Raw genomic sequence first — 26,798 nt, 5'->3', positions numbered from 1 at the left:
GCAGATAACATTGGGGCAATTCAGCTAACCTAGCATTTTTAGATATTCTGTACTTGTAGATCCTGCGAATAAAATTCAATAATGAATAATATGATGGCTATTTCCCTGTTATTCATACTGTCAGAATTCTGACTAGTGGTCTGATTCTCTATGTAGGTAGCCCTCATTTACCGACTGGCAACTCTGTTGCTAAGCCATGCCATGGTGAAGAGAAAATTAAATGACTATGATTTGCAATATTACTTTGTCGGGCATGAAAGTGGTTGTTAAGTGAATCACATTGGATCATTAAGCACAATGTCATGTGATCACATTGTCAGCTTCCAACTGGCTGTCAGCATCCGCAATGAAACCAGCTAGGAAAGCTGCAGAAGTTGATCATGTAATTGTGGAATGCTGTGACCGTTGTAAATATACAGCAGTTGGCAAGCATCCCTAATCGCAATCACATGACTGCGGGGATGCTCCAATGGCCAGAACTTTGAGGACTAGTCACAAGTCTCTTTTTTTTCAGTACCTTTGTAACTTCAAATGGTTGCTATGTCGGTAAGTGAGGACTACCTGTGTTCATTCAAAGTAGGCATCACAGAATTCAGAGGGGCTTGTTTCTAAGTAAATGTGCAAACATAAGCTTTTTTTTCACCCAGAAGAATAAACTAATCTCTGCCTTTCCTATTTTTACTCTTTTTAGGGTGGTTGTGCTAGTGTAATTGTGTCACTAACCACTCAGTGTCCCCAAGATTTGACACCATATGCTGGTAGGTTTTAGACCACGTTTTCTTCCTTTTAAACCTTGCCTGATTAACTCTTTTTCTTTTTTTCCGTTTTGTGAATAAACCCCTAAACATTGCTAACACACAAAAGATTTTCCTAATCTGCCATAAGGATTTTGAACTTCTGTTTCAATGGAACCTTTTATATAAGATAACTCTTTTTAATAAAACAACTTTTCAACAAAGTGGTGAACGAAGGATAGATTACTGCTCCTCCAATTAGAGGAGAAACAGAGGAAGCTTTCCCCATTACATGGATTTAAGTCAGCATAAAGCCAGAAATCAATTCCTATAGTCAACAATGATCCCTTTATTCGAACTAGCTGTTACAAACCAATACTCTATGGAAACCTATTTGAGGAAAATTACATTATAGTATTGGTAATCTGCCACTATATTTTGTTGTTTTGAGCCCTCAAGGTGTATTGTAGCTGGTCGGAGTAGTTGTGTAATACATTACACCACATCTTTTTTATTGTATTAATTGTATCAGAAGGATTGGGAATTGACTTTTTACTTGCCTGTACAGAAACTTACAGTTGATTGCTAAAATAGTTTCCTCTCTTATATAGGTAAACTCATGAGTGCGTTACTTAGTGGCCTAACTGATCGCAATAGCGTGGTGCAGAAGAGCTTTGCATTTGCCTTGGGACACTTAGTTAGAGTAAGTCATGCTTCTTCAGTTTTAAGATTTTTCTCTGTGGTTTTGTGGGTTCAGAAGTGACATGAGTTTTTCTGGGTTTTATTTTAAGACTTCACGAGACAGCAGCACTGACAAATTGCTCCAGAAGCTCAACAGTTGGTACATGGAGAAGGAAGGTATGCACTATTTTTAAAACATTGTTGCATGTTAATGTAATTGCAATGTAATTCTCCACCTACTAAAAGTTACGCATCTTTGATTTATAGGTTTGAAAATCTATATCCCCTGTTTTCTAAATAAGCAGAACTTTGAATAATGGTTTGAGCATCGTTAGAAAGCAGAACACTGAGCCCCAGTGAAAGCAGGGAGTCATGTTTTTCTCACTGTGGTTTTTTATTATTATTATTACTTTAGAGCCAGTGTATAAAATGGCCTGTGCTTTAACTATGCATGCTATTGGACGCTACAGCCCAGATGTACTGAAGAATCAAGCCAGGTGCATTTTACCTCTGGCTTTTCTGGGCATGCATGAAGTTCCTGAAGAAGACAAAGGGGAGAAGGAGGAAGGCAACCTGTGGACTGAAGTGTGGCAGGAAAATGTACCTGGTAAGTGGATCCACCATTCATGGTTTTCACCCATCCTGACCACTTTAATAATACAAAAACCCAAAATACAAATCCTAAAATAAAATAGTCGTCTTGGTCTCTGAAGGTAGAGATTATGCAAAATCCTCTTCCTTCATTTTATTATTTATTTTCCCTCCTCACTCTCCCTCCCCCAAAAACCACACAGATATCCCAATGTCATTGTGCGTTGTTGTTGTTTTTATAATTTTAGTTATGCTCAGACTTCCTTTTTCCAAGTACAATTTGAACTGGGACTTTTTGCCTGTTTATTTATTTAATTATTAAATTAATTTCATTTATATCCTACCTTCTCCTCTTAAAACCCCAAAGTAGTATATATTCTTGTTAATTTTAATGTAATTGTTTTACTCTTTTATATTACAGTGTTATCAGATTGTAAACTACCCAGAATTGTGTAATTTAAATAAATAAATAAATAAATAAATAAATAAATAAATGGGTCAACTCTAATTTTATTCACGTAGTAATGACTGATAGGGTATGTTGGTATGAGAGAAAACAACTGGCCCAAAATCACAGTGAATTCACTTTACATACTGAACCGTTTAATCTCAGTCTCATTTGCAGTCTAACATTCAACCATAAACCATTGCTGGTTTACTTAACTTCTCCTAAAGCAGGAATCGCTGCACCAGGCTACCTCTCAGTACATATTAGAGGCTTTGTCCCCAAACTCTGTACCGGTAGTTCATGGTTAACGACCACTTCTTCAGCAACTGCTCAAAGTGGTGGAGGAAGCGGAGACTTAGGGGTTTTTTAGTTAAATGTTTTTTAAATTCTTTTAGGGGTTTAAATTCTTTTAGGGGTTTAGGGGTTGGGGGGTGGGTGGGTCAGATCAGGAGCGATGACAGAGCCAGGTCACCAGGTGGGGTCTTGAGCAGAAGGAGCAGAGAGGAGGAGGGGGGAGAGGATATCATTCCTATACAGGGCTCCTTGATTCCAACAGTCGTAGGGAGGGGCAGATACGAGGACAGATTAACAACTCGCAGTCGGTTGGGAGACCGTGGGTGCTGGTTACACCCGGTCGCTTGTACCAACCCCCGCGTTCTAGGTGGTCAGGATCTGCAGGCCTAGGGCCTGAGGCTGTTGTTATGCAATGCGAGGTCCATTGTCAATAAGGCCCCCCTCATTCATGATCTAATTTTGGAGGGGGAGCCGGACCTCGCGGGAATAACGGAAACCTAGTTGGGCCACGAGGGAGGGTTACCCCTCGTGGAAATGTGCCCACCAGGTTACCAAGCATTTCACCAGCCCCGGGCCCGGGGAAGGGGCGGTGGGGTAGCAGTGATTATCCGGGAGGACTTAGAGCCGAGGGAGTCCACTGTGCCACAGATGTCCGGATGTGAATCCCTTGTTGTGAAATGGGGCCCTGGGAGGCAGTTGGGCCTGCTGATAGTATACCTGGCTCCCCACCATACATCAGCGACCCTGCCTGAGCTCCTCGAGCTGATCTCATCGGTGGCGGTTGAGACCCCCAAACTTCTAGTGATGGGGGATTTTAACCTGCCGTCGGTAGGAGAAGCATCAGAGGGGGTTCGGGAGTTCATGGCTTCCATGATAGCCATGGACCTGACTCAAATGATTCAGGGCCCGACACATGAGGGAGGTCACACCTTGGACCTTGTTTTTGTCTCTCGCCAGTGGTTGAGTGATCTGGGAGGAGTGAATTTAACCATCACTCCTCTGTCATGGTCAGATCACTCACTCCTCCGACTTGACTTCCCTGGTGCTACCCCTCACTGCGGGGAGGCGGAACCGGAAAACACTAGATGGTTCCGCCCCAGGCGCTTGATGGAACCAGACAGGTTCCAGACGGAGCTTGGGCCACCTCCTGCAGCCCTGACCCGCCCTCGGGTAGAGGACCTGGTGGCCGCGTGGAATAATGCGACTACCGGGGCCTTGAACCGGGTGGCGCCTTTGCGGCCTCTCCGGCGGCAACGATCCACCCTGGCTCCTTGGTTTACCGAGGAGCTAAGGGTGATGAAGCGCCGCAAGAGATGCCTAGAGAGTCGTTGGAGATCCTCCCGATCCGAATTTGACCGAGCACAGGTACGAGCCCATTTAAGGACGTACCTAGTGGCATTGAGAACGGCCAAACGTCAATATTGTGCCGCTCTCATTGCATCTGCAGAGAACCGCCCTGCCGCCCTGTTTCGGGTGTCCCGCTCCCTTCTGTTTCAGAGGCCGCGGGAGGCCCCTCTACAGGGTAGGGCAGAGGAGTTTGGGAAATATCTGCAGGATAAAGTCGCTCAAATCCGGAAGGATTGGGTCCCCTTCAGTGGCCCAGTCGAGACGCCAGTGGCGAGTCTTGAGAAACCTTTTTGGGAGGAGTTTGACTTGGTTGTCATCGAGGATTTGGACAGATTGCGTGGACGACTGCGACCTACCACATGTTTACTGGACCCGTGTCCCTCCTGGCTTGTACTGGCATCCTGGGAGGTTACACGCGACTGGCTACTGGGCCTAGTGAACGCTTCGTTGGGTGAGGGGTCTCTCCCGGCCGCCTTGAAAGAGGCGGTGGTGAGACCCTTGCTCAAGAAGCCTTCCCTGGACCCTACGGAGCTGGCCAATTATCGTCCTGTCTCCAACCTTCCCTTTTTGGCGAAGGTTGTAGAGAGTGTGGAGGCTTCTCAGTTTCCACGACATCTGGAGGAGAATGATTATCTAGACCCGCGCCAGTCCGGCTTTCGCCCTGGGCACAGCACAGAGACGGCCTTGGTCGCGTTGGTAGATGATCTCTGGAGGGCCAGAGATAGGGGCTGTTCCTCTATCCTGGTCCTATTAGACCTCTCGGCGGCTTTTGATACCATCGACCATGGTATCCTGTTGCACCGACTGGAGGGGTTGGGGGTCCGGGGCACCGTTTTGCGGTGGTTCGGCTCCTACCTCTCTGGCCAGACGCAACGTGTGTTGGCAGGGGAGCAGAGGTCGACCCTATGCCCCCTGACTTGTGGGGTGCCACAGGGGTCGGTTCTCTCGCCACTCCTGTTCAACACATACATGAAGCCGCTGGGTGAGATCATCCGTGGTTTCGGGGTGGGATATCATCTGTACGCTGATGATACTCAGCTGTACATTTCCACCCCGAACCACCCCAACGAGGCCGTCGAAGTGATGTCCCGGTGTGTGGAAGCCGTACGGGTCTGGATGGATGACAACAGACTCAGGCTCAACCCTTCCAAGACAGAGTGGCTGTGGGTTCCGGCTCCCCGGTTCAACCAGATAATTCCATCCCTGGCCATTGGGGGCATTCAACTCGCCCCCGTGGAGCGGGCGCGCAATTTGGGCGTCCTCCTAGATGCCAGGCTGTCCATGGATGAACATGTGACAGCCGTGGCCAGGGGGGCGTTCCACCAGGTTCGCCTGGTGCGCCAATTGCGCCCCCTATTGGACCGGGACGCCCTATGCACAGTCACCCATGCGCTGGTGACATCTCGCCTGGACTACTGTAACGCTCTCTACATGGGGCTTCCCTTGAAATGCACTCGGAGACTGCAGTTGGTCCAGAATGCGGCCGCGCGGGTGATTATGGGGAGTACTAAGTACTCCCATGTGACACCTCTCCTGCGCGAGCTGCACTGGCTTCCTGTGGTCTATCGAGTGCGTTTCAAGGTCTTGATTACGATCTTTAAAGCGCTCCATGGCTCAGGACCTAGTTACCTGCGGGATCGTATTCTGCCCCATACATCCCTACGACCCATCCGCTCGCACAGAGAGGGACTTCTCCAGGTGCCGTCCACCAGACAGTGCCATGGGGCGGCGCCTAGGAGCAGAGCCTTCTCTGTGGCGGGCCCAGCCCTGTGAAATGACCTCCCCCCGGATATTAGGACCACTACTGACCTCCGCTCCTTCCGTGTTAAGCTCAAGACCCACCTTTTCCAAATAGCTGGCCTGGCTCAACCATAACTTCGTATCGCTCCTGATGGGTTTTTTAATTTAGTAATTTTATTTAAGGGGATTTTAAATTGTGTTTTTAACTGTCTTTCACTTATAAGTCAACTCTCCTCCATGCACATATGTATATGTCTCTGTTCTTTTTGTATATATGTTTGTCTTATGTGTATTTTTATCCATTTTGATTGTACGCCGCCCCGAGTCCTTCGGGAGAGGGTTGCGGCTAATCAAATAAATTATTATTATTATTATTATTATTATTATTATTATTATTATTATTATTATTATTATTATTATTATTATTATTATTATTATTATTATTATGTTGCTGTTGAACATGCATTTCTTAGGACCAGTCACCAAAGTTCTGGCCGCTGCAGCACCCGGGCGGTCACATGATCACAACCTGGGTACTTAACAATTGGTTCACAATTATGATGGTTGCAGTGTCCTGTCATCATTTGCAACTTTCCCAGCTGGTTTCACCCAAGCAAAGTCAATGGGGAAGCCATCAGGGGAGCTTAGGTTGCCAGTTACTCTCGCCACTTGATCTCCCAAGGAGCCCTGCTGCAGATTATGAGATCCCAGGCAGCCCTTCCCCTGCCCAGCTGCCTTGCATGGTGCTGCAGCACCCACTCACAGGGCAGCAGCACCCCCTCCTCATGCCCTCACATGGTGTAGCAGCACGCTCTCTCTCTCCACCCTGCATATACTGTACTCTCCATAGCAAAGCAGCACTCTCCCGTGCCTAACTCCCTGGTACTCCCCTGCCCTCCAGACTGCTTCCCCATTAATGATCCACAATCCTTACTTAACGATGGCAATAGGAACTGCTAGCATTGCCACCACTAGGTGCCACAGCCACATGACATCAGACTTTTTTAACCACATGCCTTAGCGATAAAAATCCCAGTCCCAATTGCCACTGTTAAATAAGGACTATCCATATTAATATCCATCAACGGTGGTGGTTCTCTTATTCATTCTAGCAAATGCTGTGTGTCTCGATACCTAGGTACCTACGGTGGCATTAGGCTCTATATGGAGGAATTGATCGTAGTGACCCAGAAAGCTTTGCAGTCTCCATCTTGGAAGATGAAAGCACAAGGAGCAGCTACCATGGCATCCATAGCAAAGCAGACTGGCGCTCTGGTACCTCCACACTTAGGCATGGTGCTCACGGCTCTGGTGCAAGGTCTGCCTGGAAGAACATGGGCTGGAAAGGTAAAAGCACTGACCTATGCAGTGGGTTGTCTCATGGTTGGAAATGGACATTTAAAAAAACACTGCAATTCTTTGCATTTCCTTTTTCATGACTGCCTGTAATTGGCTGAACGGCTTTTGTTTTATAAACTGTCCAGAGGTCATTAAGGTGAGATGAGCAGTGTATAAATTTGATAAATAAATAAAAATGCCCTGTTGTCAAATAAATTCTAATGTGCTGGGGTATACATTTGTGAGTTTAATGGATCTGTGTTTGCAGAATCATTAATATGCTAGCTAGTGTTTGAGGTTAAAATGAAATTCTATGAGGCCAATTGGGAAAATCATGTTTACCATAGAAGGAATAGCTGTTTAGTATTATAGTAACGTAATGAGTTGGCTCTGCTGTCGTGCATTGTTTTTGTTCTCTCAGGTCTTTCACCCAACTCGATATCATTATAATTCACAATCAAATGTTCATACAAGATGTAACTTGCATATTTGACTCTGCACTTCTAAATTTTTGTGGGGACAATATAGAAATCACATACTGAAATCTATTTCTTGTGTTCTTTATAATGATTTTAGGAAGAGCTGTTAAAAGCAATTGCCAGTGTCGTCTGTTCATGCAGGTAAAAATATTTTCATTTCCTAGTCTGAAAATTTCTGTTTGCATAAACACTTCGGGGTGAGATGAATTTCCTCATTGATTCCTGGAGACGTACTGAAGGGATTTTAGGTACTGCTACTACGGTCTCTTACTTATTAAAAATATTGTGGAAGTATTTTTAAAATTATTTGAATAGAAATGAACTAGAAGATTTCTAGTAATTGATAGGATCAATGAAATTGAGTTTGATCTAATGGTTAAGACATCAGGCTAGAAACTGGGAGACCATGAGTTCTAATCCTACCTTAGGCACAAAGCCAACTGGGTGACCTTGGGCTAGTTCCTCTCTCCCAGCCCCTAGGAAGGAAGCAATGGCAAACCACTTCCAAAAAACCCTTCAAAAGAAAACTGCAAGGACTTCTTCAGTCAAGTCCCCAGGAAATCAAAACTGACTCTTAAGCATCCCCCTCAACACACACAGTGGATGTTAAATAAAAAGGATGAAGTAGGGAATGGACAAGTGCATTTGAAATGCACGTATATTCATATGCACAACACACTTCCTCCATATTTACACGCATTCCTTATATAGATATCCATGATTCTTTAAACAACCAAGGAGATAGCACTCCTTGCTTGGTGCTGGACCTTTACTTGGTATTCTGGTTTTTTTCCCCCACTGCTACTTTACACAGATACTGTATTATTCTTACTGCATTCAGCAATGAGGTTTAAAGTCCACACTTTTAAAAAATATTTCATATTTACTTTTAACATATGCTTTCCCTAAATCAACAAATAAATTTAGTTTGTACAATTCTTTTCCCCTGACTTGCTGAAGAGCAAAAAAATCTACCAACTTAAAAGTGCCTTGCACTGCCCAGATTTTTCTCAATGACACATTTAATTGCCTTTTCATCAAAAATATGCCAGGGACCTTCCCAAGCACAATTTAGAAATGAATTTCCTGTAATTTTGCATATCTGCTTCCTACATTTCCTTTTTTTATGGGGGAATAGTAGTGACAATATTCCAATCAGAGGTAGACTTCACATACAGGTGAAACTAGTTATAGCTCTACTCAGTTATACTGTCTACGCCAGTGATCCCCAATCTTTGTGGCTTGGCCCAGCTGGGGGGAGAGAGGAGAACTGGGCTGTGCAGGCAGTGCGTCGGCACAGCTCAACTTGCACAAGCAGCGGGTTGTGTGAGTGCCCGCCAGCCCGCCACACACAGCCCAATTCCAAATAGGCAATGCCTTTTTGGACTTCTCTCTTAAGATAATTTTTCCTGAAAACTATTGTAAAGGAAATATTACTTTTAAAAATCAATGCTGCTTCTCATTTGAGCTTGACTGGTGCAGTTCTGGGATATGCATTGGAAAAAAATATATAGTTGCTGAATAAGCATGGGTATAAATGATACAGCTTTTCTTCATTAAAGGAAGAATGAAATTGCAAACTGTATCCTTTTCAGTGTTCCATTAGCTGATCTTTTGAAAATTCAAAGCATTTTACAATAAAATAAAATGCCAAGTTGTCTATACAGCCACATGACAGGCTTTACGTACCTAACGTAAAGGGAAAATGCATATTTTGCAAGAGATATACTTAAGGTGAGCTAAATTAAGAGGCTCGGTGTAATATCAAGGAGACAAATTGATTAGTCATGTCCTGTTCATCCTTTATTGGTTTTAGTGCGGAACTGCGCAAGCCTTTGCCCAACCAGCCCAGTGTTGATGATGTTGTACAGGCAATGTTGAAAGAATGCCGCAAAGAAAACCTCCGGTACAAGATTGTGGCGCTCCGGTGTATGGCTGATGTGCTTAAGGCCACCCAAGAAAATAGGTTCCAGGAACTGACAGACATAATCTTTCCAGTAATAAAGAAGGTGATCTTTCAGCCCTCCTTGGATTTGAATCATAGCATCACTAACAATAGTACATTGTTGGATTTGCTACTTCTGTGAATTGTTCTATGTAATCCATATAAAAACCTTTGTAAATCTGTTTGGGATTAACTTTTATGTTGTGAAAAGAGGGGAGGAGATCTCAAGCTGAGCCAGGCTGAACTAATAAGATCCCCCATTGAGGTGAAAGCAGAAACACAGCTTAGTTTGCTGCTCATTCTTGCTTTTAAAAAAACTTACTGTTCAGTCTGACCAAAGAAGAACTAACAATCTCTTTAGAATGTTTAGACCAGTGTTTCTCAAACTTGGCGACTTTAAGTCCTGTGGACTTCAACTCCCAGAATCCCCCAGCCAGCATAGCTGGCTGGGGGATTCTGGGAGTTGAAGTCCACAGGACTTAAAGTCGCCAAGTTTGAGAAACACTGGTTTAGACTAATAATTTACAGCATTGCCAGCTGGTGCTAGGATGATATATGGCACAGTGATTATAATGCAGTATTGCAGGCTAATTCTGCGATCCCGACCAGCTCAAGGTTGACTCAGCCTTCCTTCCTTCCAAGGTCAATAAAATGAGGACTCAGATTGTTGAGGGCAATTATGCTGACTCTGTAAACCTCTTAGAAAGGACTGTAAAGCACTGTGAGGCGGTGTATAAATTTAAATGCTGTTGCTATTGTTATGTAGCAGAAAGGCCTCATATGAATTGCCTGCTAACTGGAGGAAGCCAGAAATTGTTAATGCCTGTGTACTTCTTGTTTCTGAAGTCTCAGTCTTAATCCTATATCTTTCTTTGGAGAACAATAAATTTAATCAGCCTTTTATATGTCACCTTCCTCTTTGAAGGATGCTGCTTTCAAATGGGTTGCAGATCCTTAATAAAAATAGGGCAGATGTCAGCTAATGCACCTATGGCAGAAGGACTATTTTCAACTTTCTTAATATCCACTTAGGTTTTTGGGACACTTCTATCTTAGTACAGTTCCATAAAATTTTACTTTTTTCTACATTGATTACTAGTTTTTTTTTTATTTCCTTGGCTGACTTCCTTCTCAGTGAAGGTAATTGAGAGCCCAAAGTTGTAAAAACAATGTGTGAAGCGTACAATATCTTGGGATCTATCTCTTTATAAAACAGGTATGTAGTGTGACTTTTTGGCTGAACTGTGAGATTAAGAAAATGGTTCCTGCCATCATCTATTGCAGCGATGGCGAACCTTTTTTGGCTCGAGTGCCATAAGTGGGGGGAGCGCGGGGGGGGGTCGTGTGCGGGTGTGCCGCACCCAGAATGCAATGCGTGACCTGTAGTGCACGCGCGCACTACAGGCGTTCCCTCCCATTTTACATACTTTTTTTGCCCTCCCCAGGCTCCAGAGGCTTTATAGGAACCTGGGGAGAGCGAAAACAGCCTCACACGCCCCCCCAGACGCCCTCCGTAAGCGTCAGGGAAACCTCCGGACAGTCCCTGAAGCTTTCGGAGCACTCAAAACGACCCTCCAAGCAAACAGGAAGTGACTTCCGGTTTGCTCGGAGGGTCGTTTTGAGCGCTCCGAAGGCGTCAGGGAAGTTCATGAAGCCTCCAGAGGGCCTGGGGAGGGGGCAGGGGAGGCTCTTTTCGCCCTCCAAAGCCTGGGGAGAGCGAAAAATGGCTTTAAAAAGGGTGAACTCAGCTGGCCAGCACCTCGCGTGCCCTGACAAATGGCTCCGCGTGCCACCTGTGGCATGCATGCCATAGGTTCGCCATCACTGAACTATTGGATTTAAACCATTATTTTTATTGGTATGCTAATTAAATTTTGCAATTTTGATCTGAAGTAGAGATGCCATGATTAGCTTTCATGTAAATAAACTGTTTTACATTTCAATATATTACTCTGAATTCTTTGTTACTAACAAAATGTAGAATAATTTAATGGAACTGTCAGGATGTTTGTAAAAAAGAGAAGCATAAAAGCTAAACCACCATTCTTATTTTTTCTTCTGCTTGTTCTTTCTCTTTCAAATTTCACACCCTCTGGTTCCACTGCAGAATTGTCCTGAGAATGTAGGAAAAAATTCGTCACACAACAACGATGAGGATGAGAATGAAAATGAGAAAGAACTCCAAGTTGAAGCTCTCCTCTGTGCCTTTGAAAGTTTAGGCAAAGCCTGGCCTAAAAACTCAGAAACACAGTGTAGGTCTAATTCCAGGAATTTGAACTATTTTATCTTTAGCTTTTGTAAGAGCTCATAGGAGAGGAAGGAAATAATGTCATTGTATTGGTTGTTGGTTTTATTGCAGTTCTTTTGCTTTGTATTTTTTTAAGGTTACCTTTCTTAATGTCTTATGATGTAACCTAAATATAAGGATTATAATAAGTGGGGCGAGCATTTTTTTTTAAAGTTCAGAACGGAAGCAGCAAAAATGGAAAGATTACAATCTGAATATTTCAAGGGAGAAGCCAAATTTTGTCATTTGTTTTTAGGTTCCTGTCTCTGTTCCTGATCTTTAGTTTTCTTAGAAGCTATATTTATTTAAGCTACTGGGAACAGTAAATCTGCTTGGAATAGAATATGAAGATTCATTTGGGAGATTGTTGTCCAGAACATAGATGGGTGGCAAGGATACGGGACTGAGAAAATGGAAGTCAGAAGAGGAGGCGACAACTAGAATGTGTTCTGACCTGGCTCCCAAACACAACAAACGCTCTGTAGTTAAATAAATGTTCTCTTTATTAGGAGCGCCAGCAGTCCTGGCAAAAAGACACTCTCTCTCTCACATGGACACCGTTCATGTCCGTGAGGGAGATGAATAGTTGTCTGCCACACCTATTCATCTCCGCCCTCTCCCTTTTATCCCCAGAGCTAGGATGGGGCTTTGCTAGCAGCGGTGGCTCTTCCATCCCAAGGATCGGCCCATAGAACCGTTCTTTTCTGCCTTGGCACATCCGTGCATCAGGCACTGGTCCCAGCCGTTCCTCCTCTTCCTCATCAGCCACTTCCGGACCTTGGGGCTGTTGACACTCCATCTGAGAGCTCATGGACAGCCCAGGCTCTGCGTCTTTCTCTATCTCTGACAGCTCCATTCCCGCTTCCCCCTCAGGTTGCCTTGAACCTGGCCCTGACTCCCAAGCCGCCTCCTCATCTGATTCGGCTGTTGGAGGAGCCGTCGACAGGACATGACAGAATGCGTGGCAGCTCTGACAGAAAAGTCAGACTGGCTCCTGCCTCCTTAAACAACCCAAGTGCCATTATCAGATCTTCTAAGGCTCCCTGTAACTGAGCACTAACGGTTGTTGGGATACAGATTGTCTATATTTTGATCTCTCTCTCTTTTTTAAAGGCTGCTATCGGCAAGAGCTATGCAGATTAATGTGTGAGCGTCTGAGACTTAGTACATGGAAAGTACAGCTCGGCGTTCTCCAAGCCATGAAGGCTTTTTACCAAGGGTAAGTTTTCTACGGGTGCTGGAACTCCTGCTTCTATTCTTGTTCATTCACTCCTCCCTTACGGTAACATGTGGAGATGAACAGACTCAAAATCCTTTGCCTGGGCTTTGTGGATCTCATTGCCTCTTCTCCCTACCTACTTCCACTGGCTGGCATGGGGAAACTGTCATGTTTTTAGTCAGGAGTAATGTATGTGGAATTGAAAGTTCCAGCTCCACAAGGCTCACCCGATAACTGAGTATGTAGTATCTTCGGTATTTACAATTGCCACATGAAAGGTCTCTGATGATGACTACAGCTTGCTCAGGTGGAATTTTAAGACAGTAAAGGCCCGTGTTCTTTGGCGGGGAAATGATGCTTATATTCTTCCATTTGATAGGTTGTTATTATTTGAAGCCGAACACTCTGACCCCGAGGCTTTGGCAAGAATATTGTTGGAAACCTGTTCCTCCATCACTCATTCACTAGGTAAATCTCTTTTCAGTCTTGTGCTTTCCTTGTCCACTTATTTTTGTTTGAAACCCAAATGGAACTAAATAAAATCTTCCGAAGATTCATTGTGACAGCCAACTGATCAAGAATTATGATTGCTTCTCTGGCCAGCAGAGCAGGATTTGCCTATATTCATATTGTATCTTTAAGATGTTCTCTTCTTATTTGGATGTTCTGCTCATTGGATTAGATGTAAGAAAGTTTGGGATTTCATCATTCTCCTGTGCGCTGCTTGGGGAATCCAAGCATGGGTTAACTTTGTCCATTAGCCTAGAGACTGAGTTATGCAAATTAGATGACCACGCCTCCTCTGCCTGGAATACCCAGTTTTTTAACTCAGTCCAGCCTGAAGAGACGCAATTCTAATCTTCTCTAGACTAATCGACAAAGTAAGTTAAAAGATTTGGATTCCTCTAAGCCTGGATTTACTAAGACCTTGGAAATGGAAAGAAGAGCTCATTTAACAGCTCAGCCAAGACGCTGATCTCCGGCAAAGCTCGCACAGCAGGAGATTGCTGTTTACTCCTTCGGCTGTAACAGAGGCTGGTTCGCCGCCTCTTTAGCCGCATTGCTGCGCTCGGGCTGGTTCGCCGCTCCGTTCCGCGCCTTTAAGGGAGCGATCCACTTTGCGAAGTGCGATCTTTCTCCCAGCCCGATGCCATCGGTTTCTGACTAATTTCGCTGCTCTCCGCTGCTGTTTGCACAGCGCTGCAGTCAAGCCGCATTTTAAAAGTCCCGCCTGAATGGCGGGCGCCATTTTGGATTGATTTCTTCGCGCGCTTTTGCATGGGGGAAGGAAGGCGGGGCCTCCTTTCCCTCCTAATTAGCGACGCTGCGTCAACGGCTCTCTCCCAATTTTCTCACTTGCCTGGTTCGCTCGGCTAGAGATAGTTCGTTGCAGCTGCTTCTCAGTGTTACTGCTTGCCTTCGTTAAAGGTGTTTTGTGAGGAGATTGAGCTTTTCATTTCATTCGGCTTTAGTATGGCAGAATCCACTAATTCTGGAGGTATTGTAAACACCACCAATGTGGCCCGCTCTGAATCTGAGGCTGATGTTCCCCCCAGGGTGGGTAGGGCCGCAACCAGGGCCTCCACCCATGCTTCCCAGGCCTCCTCAACAGCCCCGGACAGGGTCCAAAGGTGCAGGGACAGAACCAGGGCACCATCCAGAGCCCCCAGGGCGGCCAATCCCTCGCCTCCGGTGCTGACCCCTCAGGGTTCCACACTGCGTTCCCCCCCCCCCGCTTCTCCTGGCAATCGAGGCTGGTCTCCGGACCTCGCCTTACCACAGGCCCCAACTGCCGAGGAGGGAGACTTAGAAGGCCAGTCTTTCCCGATTTTGCCAGCACAGGGCGTGGCTTCGGCCCAGCCCAGGGCTGGGCCTTCTGCAACCTTCACGCCCACGGCTGCAGGCCTCAGGCCTCCGGAGGGCCAGGAAATGGGCCTTCACCCAGAATTTTATCAAATGATATCTGATGCCATTTCGAGGGGTGTGGATGCAGAGTTACAGCGTAGATCCAACACTCCCAGGGTTTCTTTAGCGCCTAGGGATGTTTCCACTTCCCAGGCCCAGCCCTCCTCACCTTTACCCTCTGAATATAGTGAGGAATCAGCCTTGATGGAGGAAGGTGAGGTGTTAGATATTGAATTATCCGATGATGAGGGCATTCCAGTGGACCAACCCTCCTCAGGGTTATTTCGCCCAACCTTATTTAAGTCTTTATTATTTAAGGCCAAGGCTACCACTAACATGGGCGGTTCCACCACCCAGGATAGCACCGCTGTGGGATTGGATGCCACGGAGCGCCTGTTTGCAGAGCAGGTTTCAGAACAGGAAGCTATTCCTTTTCCCAAGCTCTTTAGCGATGTTATTCAGAAACAGTGGGCGCAGCCCACTGCTGTGGCCCCCCCTAGCAATGGGGACAAAAAATTATACATTTCCACTCCGGAATTGGAAAAGATTCTCTAATTTCCTTCTGTGGATGCTCCCATTGCGGCCCTGGCCTCCCCTACACTCATTCCTTCGGAGATTTCTGAGGGATTGAAGGCTGAGGACCGCAAGGCCGAAATGGTCATACGTAAGACACATCAAGCAGCGGCCTGGGCCTTACGTGCCGCCTCTGCGGCGTCCTTCTTTAATCGCACATCTTTGGTCTGGCTCAGGCAACTACAAGCTAGGCTTGCCCCTGAAGACATGAGACTTCACCAGGACGTCACAAAATTGATGGCGGCTCTGGAATATTCTGCGGATGCCACTCTTAACGCGGCCAAGTTCGCTTCCCGAGCCGTAGTTTCTAATGTAGCCTCTCGTCGCCTGTTGTGGCTTCGCCATTGGCAGGCAGACGTTCGTTCTAAATGGCGTTTGGCTTCCACGCCCTTCAAGGGTGAGGCCCTGTTTGGTTCCGTTCTTGATCCTATTGTTATCGAGACTAGGGACAAACGTAAAGTCCTTCCTTCTGCCACCAGACGCAATGATAGGAGACAGCAACCATATAATAGACGCCAGAACTTCAGGGCTGGGGACTCGGGATTCACCACCACTCCTTACGTTCCCCAATATAACCGAGGTAATCAAGCTCAGGATAGGGGCCAGGACCGCTTCGGTTCTAGGGATAGGAGTCGCCAGCAGTCTCAACCACAGGCTCAGTCTAGGCGGCCCTTTCGAGGGGGCGGTAACCGGTCCTTTCGCAGGTACCGGTGACTCCCAAGGGGAGGGGGCCATAGGCGCTCGGCTTCTGGCCTACGCTCATCAATGGGCGGAGACCACATCCGACCCCTGGGCCCTTCAAGTAGTGAGGCAGGGCCTCACTCTGGAGTTTCTGTCCCTCCCACCAAGACGCTTCATCCGTTGTCCGGTACCCAGGTGTCAAGAAAAAAGGCGCCTAATGAACGAAGAGATTCAACACCTCCTGTCCATCGAGGCTATAGAGCAGGTTCCAAAAGGGCAGGAGGGGCTAGGATTTTATTCAATCTTATTCCTAGTTCCCAAAAGCTCAGGAGGATGGCGGGCCATTCTGGATTTAAAGCGGCTCAATCTCTTCATAAAATACCAAAAATTCAAGATGCAGTCCCTCAGAAGCATCTTAGCATCCATACGCCGCGGCGACCTGATGACATCGGTCGACATAAAGGAAGCATACCTCCATGTTCCGATACATCAGGCCCACAGGAGGTTTCTCCGCTTCCACTATGCAGGCCGTCATTTCCAATATCGGGCCCTGCCTTTTGGCCTATCATCAGCCCCTCGCACGTTTACCAAGCTCCTCGCAGTTGTGGCAGCTTCGCTTCGCACAGTGCCCATACGGGTCAACTGTTATCTAGACGACATCCTACTTCTGTCTTCAACGCGTGCCCAGGCGGCAAGGGACTTGGAAGTCACAATGGACACTCTGCGCCGCCACGGGTTTGTCCTGAACCTCACCAAGAGCCACCTACGACCAACCACGTCGTTGCTCCACCTGGGCACGATCATCAACTCCAGGACGTGCGAAGTGTTCCTGTCCCAGGACAGACGGCAGAGCATCTGCGCGCTGGTGAGTCGAATATCATCTCAAAGACTCATCCCCTTGGCCACTCTTTCCCAGTTACTCGGAAAGATGATATCGTGCATCGATGTGGTTCCCTGGGCCCGATTCCACTCTCGCCCTCTCCAGTGGTTCCTGCTACCCTTCCAGAGAGCTCACACAAGCCACACCCAGATCAAGGTGCGTCTACCACCCAAGCCACTCCGATCCCTCCGGTGGTGGGCTTCTTCCAAACTCCTCAGGGGGAGCCCGTTCAAGGAGCCGGATCGCATCCAGGTGACAACAGATGCCAGTCTGTATGGGTGGGGAGCCCATGTACTGGATCGGGTAGCACAGGGCCGATGGTCCAGCCAGGAAATCAACAACAGCATCAACTGGCTGGAACTACGAGCCATCCGATTGGCCCTACTGGAGTTCAGGGACATTGTGTCACACAACCACATTCTAGTTCTGACGGACAATGTAGCCTCCAAGGCCCACGTAAATCGCCAAGGGAGCACCCGTTCCAAGGCCCTGATGCTGGAGGCGGAGAAGTTACATCACTGGGCGGAAGCCAGACTGCTGTCATTGAAGGCGGAGCACATTTCAGGCGACTCCAACACGCAGGCGGATTGGTTGAGCCGAGCAACGGTCGACCAAGTGGAATGGCAGCTGCATCCCTCCCTCTTTCGGGAGCTAACTCACTGGTTCGGCACACCGCAGGTGGATCATTTTGCCCAGCCTTGCAATGCTCAGACAGCCAGATATTACACCCGGTTCCGGACTCAGGGGGCGGAGGGCACGGATGCTCTACGCAGCCCCTGGCCGCCCGGCCTACTGTACGCTTTTCCGCCACTACCGATTCTCCCTCTGGTCATCCAGAAAATAATTTCGGAACAGGCGGAGGTTCTCCTAGTGGCGCCAATGTGGCCTCGACGTCCCTGGTACGCCGACCTCGTCCACCTGTCCATCAGCCGCCCTTGGCGCATCCCGGACAATCAGATCCAGCTCAACCAGGGGGCTCTCATTCATCCGAATCCTCAGCTCTTGCAGTTAGCTGTGTGGCACGTGAGCGGGCTAAGCTGACCAGTCTTCATTTCTCCAGCGCTGTCATCGACACCATTCAGGCGGCCCGCAGGCCTTCCACTACTCGTATTTACGAAGCCACGTGGCAGGCTTTCTGCAGGTGGTGCCGTCGCAATACCATCGTTCCGACCAGAGCATCAGTTCCCCAGGTCCTCGATTTTCTACAATCGGGCCTAGAGAAGGGATTGGCACCGAACACTCTACGCCGTCAGGTCGCCGCTCTGTCCACAGTCCTTAGTGGCGGTCGGGCCCGGTCCCTAACTCAACACGCGCGGGTCAAGGCCTTTCTGAAGGGCGCCTCCAACATCCGGCCTCCAACTGTCCACCGTTATCCTACCTGGGATCTTCCGTTGGTACTCAGGGCGCTTACATCTTCGCCTTTTGAGCCCATCTGCTCCATCAGCTTGCGACTACTCACGCTCAAAACAGCATTCCTGGTGGCCATTACTTCTGCCAGGAGAGTTTCGGAACTGGCCGCTCTCTCAGTTCGGTCTGATCTATGCATCTTCCATTCCAACAGAGTGGTTCTCCGTTTGGATCCATCTTTCCTGCCCAAAGTCAATACCTTGTTTCACAGGGCGCAGGAGCTTGTCCTCCCAGACTTTTGCCCGCATCCTTCTCATCCGCAGGAGCGACAGTGGCATCATCTGGACGTTCGGAGGACCCTTCGTCGCTATGTGAAGCGCACGGCTGTATTCCGCAGGACAGAGGCACTCTTCGTCTCATTCCAACCTTCTTCCATGGGGCAGAAAGTTTCCCCCAATACCATCGGACGTTGGTTAAAAGCCTGCATCGCACTAGCTTATGACTCTCAATCCCGGCCGGTTCCCAGACGTATTACTCCTCACTCCACCAGGAGCGCGGCGACAACAGCGGCCTGGTCCACTCAGGCTTCGGTTGAGGATATTTGCAGAGCAGCCACTTGGGCGTCGCCATCCCCATTCATTCGGCACTACAAAGTGGACTCTTACGCCTCCTTTGGGCGGCGTGTGCTACAACAGGTACTGGCCTCCTCTGCGGGTCCTGACCAGCCTACTTCCCGCCCTTAGGTCAACTGCTCTGGCATGTCCCATGCTTGGATTCCCCAAGCAGCGCACAGGAGAACGACCGTTGACTTACCTGAACGGTCCTTCTATGTGCACTGCGAGGGGAATCCAATCCCGCCCGATGATTGGGCTGGTCCGGGTCTTCTCCTCGTGACTTTTGACTTTTGACTTCCGTATTCTGGACGTGACTTATACTGGACGTGACTTAATGATACCTTCCGACTGCCGTCGTGACTGACTTTGACTTACTTCTCCAACGGCTGTCCTTCGTGCAAAACTGAGTATTCCAGGCAGAGGAGGCGTGGTCATCTAATTTGCATAACTCAGTCTCTAGGCTAATGGACAAAGTTAACCCATGCTTGGATTCCCCTCGCAGCGCACATAGAAGGACCGTTCAGGTAAGTCAACGGTCGTTCTGCTTCTTCCCAACTTTTTAACAGAGAGAGAAAGATTGTCCCTGTCTCACTCATTGTCAGGCACACTCGATAGACCAAGCCATGAAATTAACTATCCTATAACTTATTTTTATTGAGAATGGCTAAATAGCAGAGTCTTGCACATTTGATTTTGCAATACCTCTTCCTCCTCCTCATAGTTCAGGATGAGGAAGGTCTTTTCTGAGCCACTTCCAAACAAACCGAACATGTTACCTGGATACTCTTGGCTTAAAAATTGATTTAACCTTCTTGCCTTGGCCGTGGAGCCTGCACATCCCTGTCAAGGTCATATTCCTTGCTATCCACATACGGGTAATCCTTGGCTTACAACAGATCATTTAGTGACCATTCAAAGTTACGACAGCACTAACAATGTGATTTATGACTGTTTTTCACACTGATAACCATTGCAGTGTCCCCATAGTCACATGATCAAAATTCAAACGCTTGGCAACTGATTCATATTTATGACGGTTGCAGTGTGATCAACTTTTGCAACTTTCTCACCAGAAAGATTAATGGGGAAGTCATTTCACTTAACAATTGTGGCATGAAAGGTTGTAAAAGGGGCCAAAATTCATTTAACTGTGTTGCTTATCAACATAAAGTTTGGGCTCAGTTATAGTCCTAAGTTGAGTATTACCTGCATATGTAGGGAGATCAGACCAAGAGCTATTTGTCCATGGCACAGAATGAAGAGGTAGGTCGATATGATTTAAGGTTCTGTCTGCAGACTGTATACTACAGGTATAAAGAGAATAAAAGGGGCGCAGTGGCTCAGTGGTTAAGACGCTGACCTTATCGATCAAAAAGTTGGCAGTTCAGTGGTTCGAATCCCTAGCGCCGCATAACAGAGTGAGCGCCCGTTACTTGTCCCAGCTTCTGCCAACCTAGCAGTTCGAAAGCACGTAAAAATGCAAGTAGAAAAATAGGAACCACCTTTGGTGGGAAGGTAACAGCGTTCTGAGCGCCTTCGACATTTAGTCATGCCGGCCACATGACCACAGAGACATCTTTGGACAGCGCTGGCTCTTTGGCTTTGAAACAGAGATAAGCACCACCCCCTAGAGTCGGGAACGACTAGCACATATGTATGAGGGGAATGTTTACCTTTTATAAAGAGAACATTAAAAAAAACTTTAATAATGCAGAGGACTGAATGTATCTGCTATCCTTTTTTTTATATTAGGATAGAGATAGATAATTTGAGAACTCAGGGCTTCATGTAGCCTACAAAAGGCTTGGGTACAGCCCCTAGAGCAATGTTGGCAAACCTTTTGGTGCTGAAACAGGAGCGTGTGGGTGCGGAGGACCAGTATAAACCAGAAGAGCAGCTCCCTGACGTGCATGTGCAGGAGTGCCGGAAACCAAAAGAGCAGTTCTGAGGTTCTGGTTTCCGGCATGTCCATGTGTGCCAGTCACTTAGTCTTCCAGTTTCTGGCACACATGCGCATACGAAGTCCAGCTGTCTGGTGCAAATGCATGCCAGAACCAGGAAGAGCAACAGGAAACGGCTGGCATGCCTGGAGAGACGGCTCTGCATGCCACTTCTGGCACACGTGCCATAGGTTCACCATCACGGCCCTAGAGATTTTAAAAGCTGTACTTATTTATCATTAATCTGACAAAATGAGAATTATTGAGAGCAAACAAAGATAGTAAATTACATTAATTATTTTACATTAAATTGTATTACCTGTAAATTATAAATTAAGTCAGATTTAATTTTTGTCTTAGGTACCACCAGTAATTCTTTAATGGATACTTCCTAAAGCATTATGGAAATACACAGAATAACTTACACCAGAAAGATCATCCATGTTGAATTAACTTTAGGTGGATAATGTATAAACCAGTCGCTGGTAATCATCTAGCCATGCAACAATTACTTACCGTTGCAAGTTCATTTCCAACACAAATCAATTAATTTGTTCAAATAACACTATTGTTTGATGAATAGTTTAACAATATTACTTAATAATAATATGGTCTATTATTAAATCCATGCTAAAATTGGGGTTAGGAAAAAGTAAAAATTGAGATACTGCATATCACTGTCAAAGTTGTATAAATTCTTCATGCTAGTATTTCAGGCACAAAACTATATTATTATACACATAATTTGTATTCACCATTTTAAATGTAAATCTTATTTCATTAGAGAATAAAAGTTATACTTCCATAAGGACTGAAGCTTTGTCAGTAATAGAGGTGCTGCTCACCAAACTTGAAGGTAAGAATTACAGTTCTGAAAATTAAGTTGATTCCTTAAAACTGAAGATTGAAGGACAGGATTGTATCCCATTTTGCTTTAAAGAACAGTTTCGGCCAACCTGATTCCTGCTTTGTTTTTAAGTTTTTAATTATTGTAGTTTTTAACTTGAAGTTGTAATTTCATAAAATAGCTGAATTTGTCCTACAACAAAGATTATAGAACAATTTTACAAAATGCTACTATTTTCATCATTATTAGGCAGTCATGTTGCATTATTTGGAGAGGATCTCTCATCAATTGAAATTTGATGGTGGGGTGGGATACTTAGATCAATTGTGTGTTTACCACTATCAAGTGATGCTAGCATGTTAATGATTAAAATTGTATTTTTAAGAGCTAATTTTACCTGAAAATGTAAATAGAAAGGTTAATGGCGATATCCTTCTTTTTTCTCTTTTCTTGTGTAGAATCCAAACAGTGGGGAAGCCTGAACACTGAAAGTAGAAAAGTCCTCATTGGCTCTTTAACAGCACTGACTTTGGACAGTAGGCCTGAACTACAAGAAAAAGCATCTTTATTAAAGAAAACTTTAGAAAATCTTGATTGAATTGAATACCAATCAAGTGCCACGTGAAACAAAGCAAGCAAAAAAAAAAGTGCAATGAGCTCCATATTACCTAGAGGAAAAGTAAAGATGATTTTTGTAGCATGCATAAATTCCCTGGCTGAAATAAAGAACACCTTGATTCTCTTCCCCATTATTTCCTTTTTTTTCCTTAAAAGAAACAGTAATAACCTATGAAGCAGTTTACTTAAAATGCAAGCCTTGAAAGTATTAAGTGAAAAATACCCAAGCTACATAAGGACATTTTTGGAAATTGTTCGTTTGTGAAAGAGAACCTTGTTTTGTGACTTAAGACTTGCGGAATCTTTAGTTTACACAAAAATGTCCCTTATTATATAAATCTAATGAATGAAAATCATAGCAAAACACCAGAGAGCAAACTTTTTGTGGATTTCATGTGGGCCAACTTTCGGTATTGTGTCATGATGGCAGTGTTATAATTGGTATCATTACTAATGTTAGTACAAAAGAACAAAGTTGCCAGATATTAGAGAGCAGCAAAGAGTAAGAGTTTTGTGTATCTTTTTATTGCAACTAGTGAGTACCTAGATTTTTTAGCCCAAACCTCATAGCCCTACCAATAGGTTAAAAGCATGGGTGTCCAACCTTTTTGAAATTGACATTGTCTTGGGCCACATATAAAATATAATATAGTTAATGTATATAAATAACAAATTTCCTTAAGTTTAAGATCTCGTGGGGACGCCTTATTAGCTGTGCAGGGCTGCATATGGCCCATGGGCTGTGGGTTGGACAGGACTCCCTTAAAGGGACTTAGTTTGCCTCTTGTTTTGGAATGCCACTAGTCAGTGTTGGTTGCTTTGGACCATAAAATATCACTTCATCTCATATAAACAGAGTATATAAGATTTGGAAAAATCTATGCCTTCCTGCGTTAAAGCATGAGATTTCTCTTGGATAAAAATGCACACAAGAAAGCACTTTAATTGTCTGGATATAAGGGTGTATAGATCAGTTAGGTTTGTAAGACCTTACATAAGGTATGTTTTTTTAAAAAAAAATTCTACATTTTCCATGCAAGAATTCATAGTTGAATTAACCTTCTCACAACAATAACCACTTACTTATTTTGGGAAATATTCTTAAATAAAAAAGGATTGTGCTGCTAAAACATTATTAGCCTCGGCCCCAGCCATTTGCATCTTCTTTCTAGAAAATACTTTTGATTTTCCTGTGATCATAAAGACAGCAGCCAGACTGGGTATGCTCTGTCCAGTAACCAATCGGACTGAGTCTACACTTATGATGTCATCGGGCCCTGGTGGCTCCTCTCCAGTTTTCAGACTCAGTCCAACCTGGACTGGCTATGAGAATTGATCTTTCCTCCAAAATTCAATTATAACTTTCATTGGCGATCTTTTTAGATAAGCGAAAGTATTATGTAAGAATCAATATATTACTTTGTGGTAGATTTTTCATGCTAAGTAAATTGTAGTCTACCTCTAGGTAGGGCGTCTTGATTTCTGTATGGAAATACATATTCTGTGTAGGAATTTTGGAACATGCAAAACTGACCTCCGAAGAAATTTTATATACTTGGGGTCTACCCCTGTAGTATTTGTGAGATTGGGCTAGACCATCAGTGACTTTTAAAGCTACCCCAGGATCCTTCAAATGAATTAGTTTATTAACGAATATCATTTTGGGATTTTTTTTAAATTCTCAAATTTTTATACAAATATAAAACATAATCGCTGCAACTTCATAATTGTCTTAGATTTGTACCCTAATACCCCGTATCTGAGTTTGGAATGATTTTTCCAGTTAAAAAAAATAAATTTTTACTTTTGGGAGGGAGTGCTTTCGTGCTCTATGATTATATTATAGATATAATCTAGGTATAGGTTCTGAGTAGAGTAAGAGAAACCTTGATTCTCAGACAAGAAGGCCTCTCAGTCCCCGACAAGTTTGCTTTCTCTGGAGTTGAAATAAGAAATGCTGCTGAGTGCATCTTTCTTTGCCAGCTTTGGTTGGGGTGGTGGTGGTACTTTCACTCTTCAAAAATCCAGTAGATTTCAGGAAAAGAAATCTGAAGATTTGCATGCTGCTGCCCAGATATTCAAAAGCGTAAATAACTCTCTTCTTATATTCATGTTACCTCAAGAGGGACGGTGGGATCCCATTCTAGGTGTCCCATCCTGTTTTTAGGGCTGCTAGAATACGTTAAGAATTTGAAGTAAGTAAAAAAAAATGTTTATGTCATTGGACTGCCTTTAAAAAAATTACCTCCTCTAATACCTGTAATTTTAAAAAATGGTAAGGTACCATAAACTGGTTTAAAATAATTTGACATGTCATAGAAGGCAGCTTTCTATTGACTTTGCCCGGAAGAACCATAACACTGAATGTAGATACAAGATCTTTGTGATTCTGTTGTCTAGCAGCAGCATATATTTTTTTGGTACTAAGCAGGAATGTCAAATGTTGCCTTTTTTCCTTGAGTGTTTTGTAGAAGCCATGATAATTGTAAAAGTGCTAAGTCTCTCTAGACCAGTGATGGTGAACCTTTTCAGCACCTAGTGCCCAAACCAGAATGTCTGTGCATATGTGCGTGCCAGAGCGCCAGAAACCTGAAGACTAGCTGGCCAGCATGCTCCTGCCTGTTTTGGGGCCATATTTCAGGCTGTATTTCAGGCCATTTTCAGGGCCAAAAACAGCGCGGAAAACAGCCTGAAAATGGCCTGGAAAACAGACTGGTTTTTGACCGTTTTGGCCATTTCCAGTGCCCGCGAAGACCAGCTGGGAATGGCACGGGTGCCCACAGAGACGGCTGTACATGCCACCTTTGGCACATGTGCCATAGGTTCACCATCACATCTCTAGACCTTTGAAGCAAGAACTTCAATATTGAGAAATCTAAATAAGTTTGCAGTTGCTGCTGTGCCAGATGTTTCCAAGTAGAAATGTTTTACTTATGCTGAAGACCTGGGGGAAGGAATTAGCTAGTGTAATTTTAAATAGTTTGGGATTTTTTTCCCCCTCTTCGAAATTTATTAACAAAAAAACGTGCTTCTGTGAGAAACCAACTTACAATATTTTATTTAGAGGTTAGATACTTGTCCCTTATTAAATTTGTAAACTTGAGAGGGAAAAAGTGGCCTTTGGAGTTTCCTCTGAAAACAATTGCACTATAAAACACCGTTGCCCAGATACGGGCATCTGTGCTGTTATATAATGCTGCTTTGTATACCTGGATTAAAGTGTGAAAATTTGACACTATAAAACCCCTGCTGACTTTACAAAACTGTTTTATGTTGAAAGATTTCTAATGTTGCAAGAGCTCCATTAAATTCAGTGCATTGAATTTTTGTATCTGGATGTTGCGTGTGTACATGAATTGACTAAAACCTTTTTTTTCCTGCATAAGGAGAAACATTAAATAAATAAAGGAACATGAGCTTTCTTGGAATAAACGGTAATTCTGTTGCTGGAAGAGAGCCTACAGAGTGAATTATCTCTATTTGGCTGAATTGTACCTCTTACACTGGGCTTCCATTTTGAGGATTATGTAATGTCTCTTCGGGGTCTTTACAGTCCAGTTCCTGCCAGTCCAATTATCCTTTGAGTTCTTTCTTACAAATGCCAAAGAGCATATTAATTCCTACTTGCATTTAAAATATTTTTAATTCCATGTAGGTAGTTCATGAGAATGGTTGATTTTGGAATCAGGATTGGAAGGGGCCTGGTCTAATTCCCTGACCTAGGCAGGAGACCTTATGCCATCTTGGACAACTTTTTCTTTAAAATTTCCAGCGATGGAGCATCCACAATTCAGAGGCAAGCTGTTCCATTAATTGTTCTGTCCGGAAATTCCTCCTTCCAGGTTGTATCTCTCTCTGACAAACTTCCAGCAACTGATTCTTATCCTACCTCAGGTAGGAGTTAAAAATGATTTGATTACATGTGAACAGTCAATTCAAAAACTCAGCTCCTTTGACAAGTCCATAATGCTGCAAAACCTATTTGTGAAGATTCCCCCAATGTAAAATAATATTACCATTGGGTATAAAGAATTTGCTTTATATGATACCCTCTTTCCCCAAAAATAAGATGTCCCCGGATAATAAGCCCAATGGGGCTTTTGAGCACATGCACTAAAATAAACCCCTGAAAATAAGCCTTCCCCACAAATATTGCAACACAGCAGGAGCCATGAGGTGACCGCCTCCTGCACCTCAAAAATACTATTTTCCTGAAAATAAGGCTAAGCGCTTATTTTGGGGGTCAAAAGGAAATAAGATCCTGTCTTATTTTTGAGGAAACATTATTAA

The 26,798-nt window shown here is 44.9% G+C and overlaps 1 protein-coding gene across 3 annotated transcripts in view; it reads left to right on the top strand.

Annotated features, from left to right (window-relative positions):
- Nucleotides 1–22,642, top strand: part of ECPAS (Ecm29 proteasome adaptor and scaffold) — an 88,390-nt gene extending 65,748 nt beyond the window's left edge. For all 3 annotated transcript variants that reach the window (XM_081941601.1, XM_081941600.1, XM_081941602.1), the window contains exons 38-49: nt 692–758; nt 1,346–1,437; nt 1,526–1,592; nt 1,831–2,022; nt 6,974–7,182; nt 7,750–7,793; nt 9,469–9,661; nt 11,705–11,849; nt 12,998–13,103; nt 13,483–13,571; nt 21,828–21,899; nt 22,349–22,642. In XM_081941601.1, coding sequence (XP_081797727.1) covers nt 692–758; nt 1,346–1,437; nt 1,526–1,592; nt 1,831–2,022; nt 6,974–7,182; nt 7,750–7,793; nt 9,469–9,661; nt 11,705–11,849; nt 12,998–13,103; nt 13,483–13,571; nt 21,828–21,899; nt 22,349–22,488 — 1,416 coding nt within the window. In that variant the 3' untranslated portion in view covers nt 22,489–22,642. The remainder of the gene's footprint in view (nt 1–691; nt 759–1,345; nt 1,438–1,525; nt 1,593–1,830; nt 2,023–6,973; nt 7,183–7,749; nt 7,794–9,468; nt 9,662–11,704; nt 11,850–12,997; nt 13,104–13,482; nt 13,572–21,827; nt 21,900–22,348) is intronic.
- The last annotated feature ends 4,156 nt before the right edge of the window (nt 22,643–26,798 follow it).

This window comes from Natrix helvetica (genome assembly GCF_964273705.1).
Source record: "Natrix helvetica genome assembly, chromosome: 2".
Classification (NCBI taxonomy): domain Eukaryota; kingdom Metazoa; phylum Chordata; class Lepidosauria; order Squamata; family Natricidae; genus Natrix; species Natrix helvetica.
This window is presented reverse-complemented; position numbering and strand designations above follow the sequence as displayed.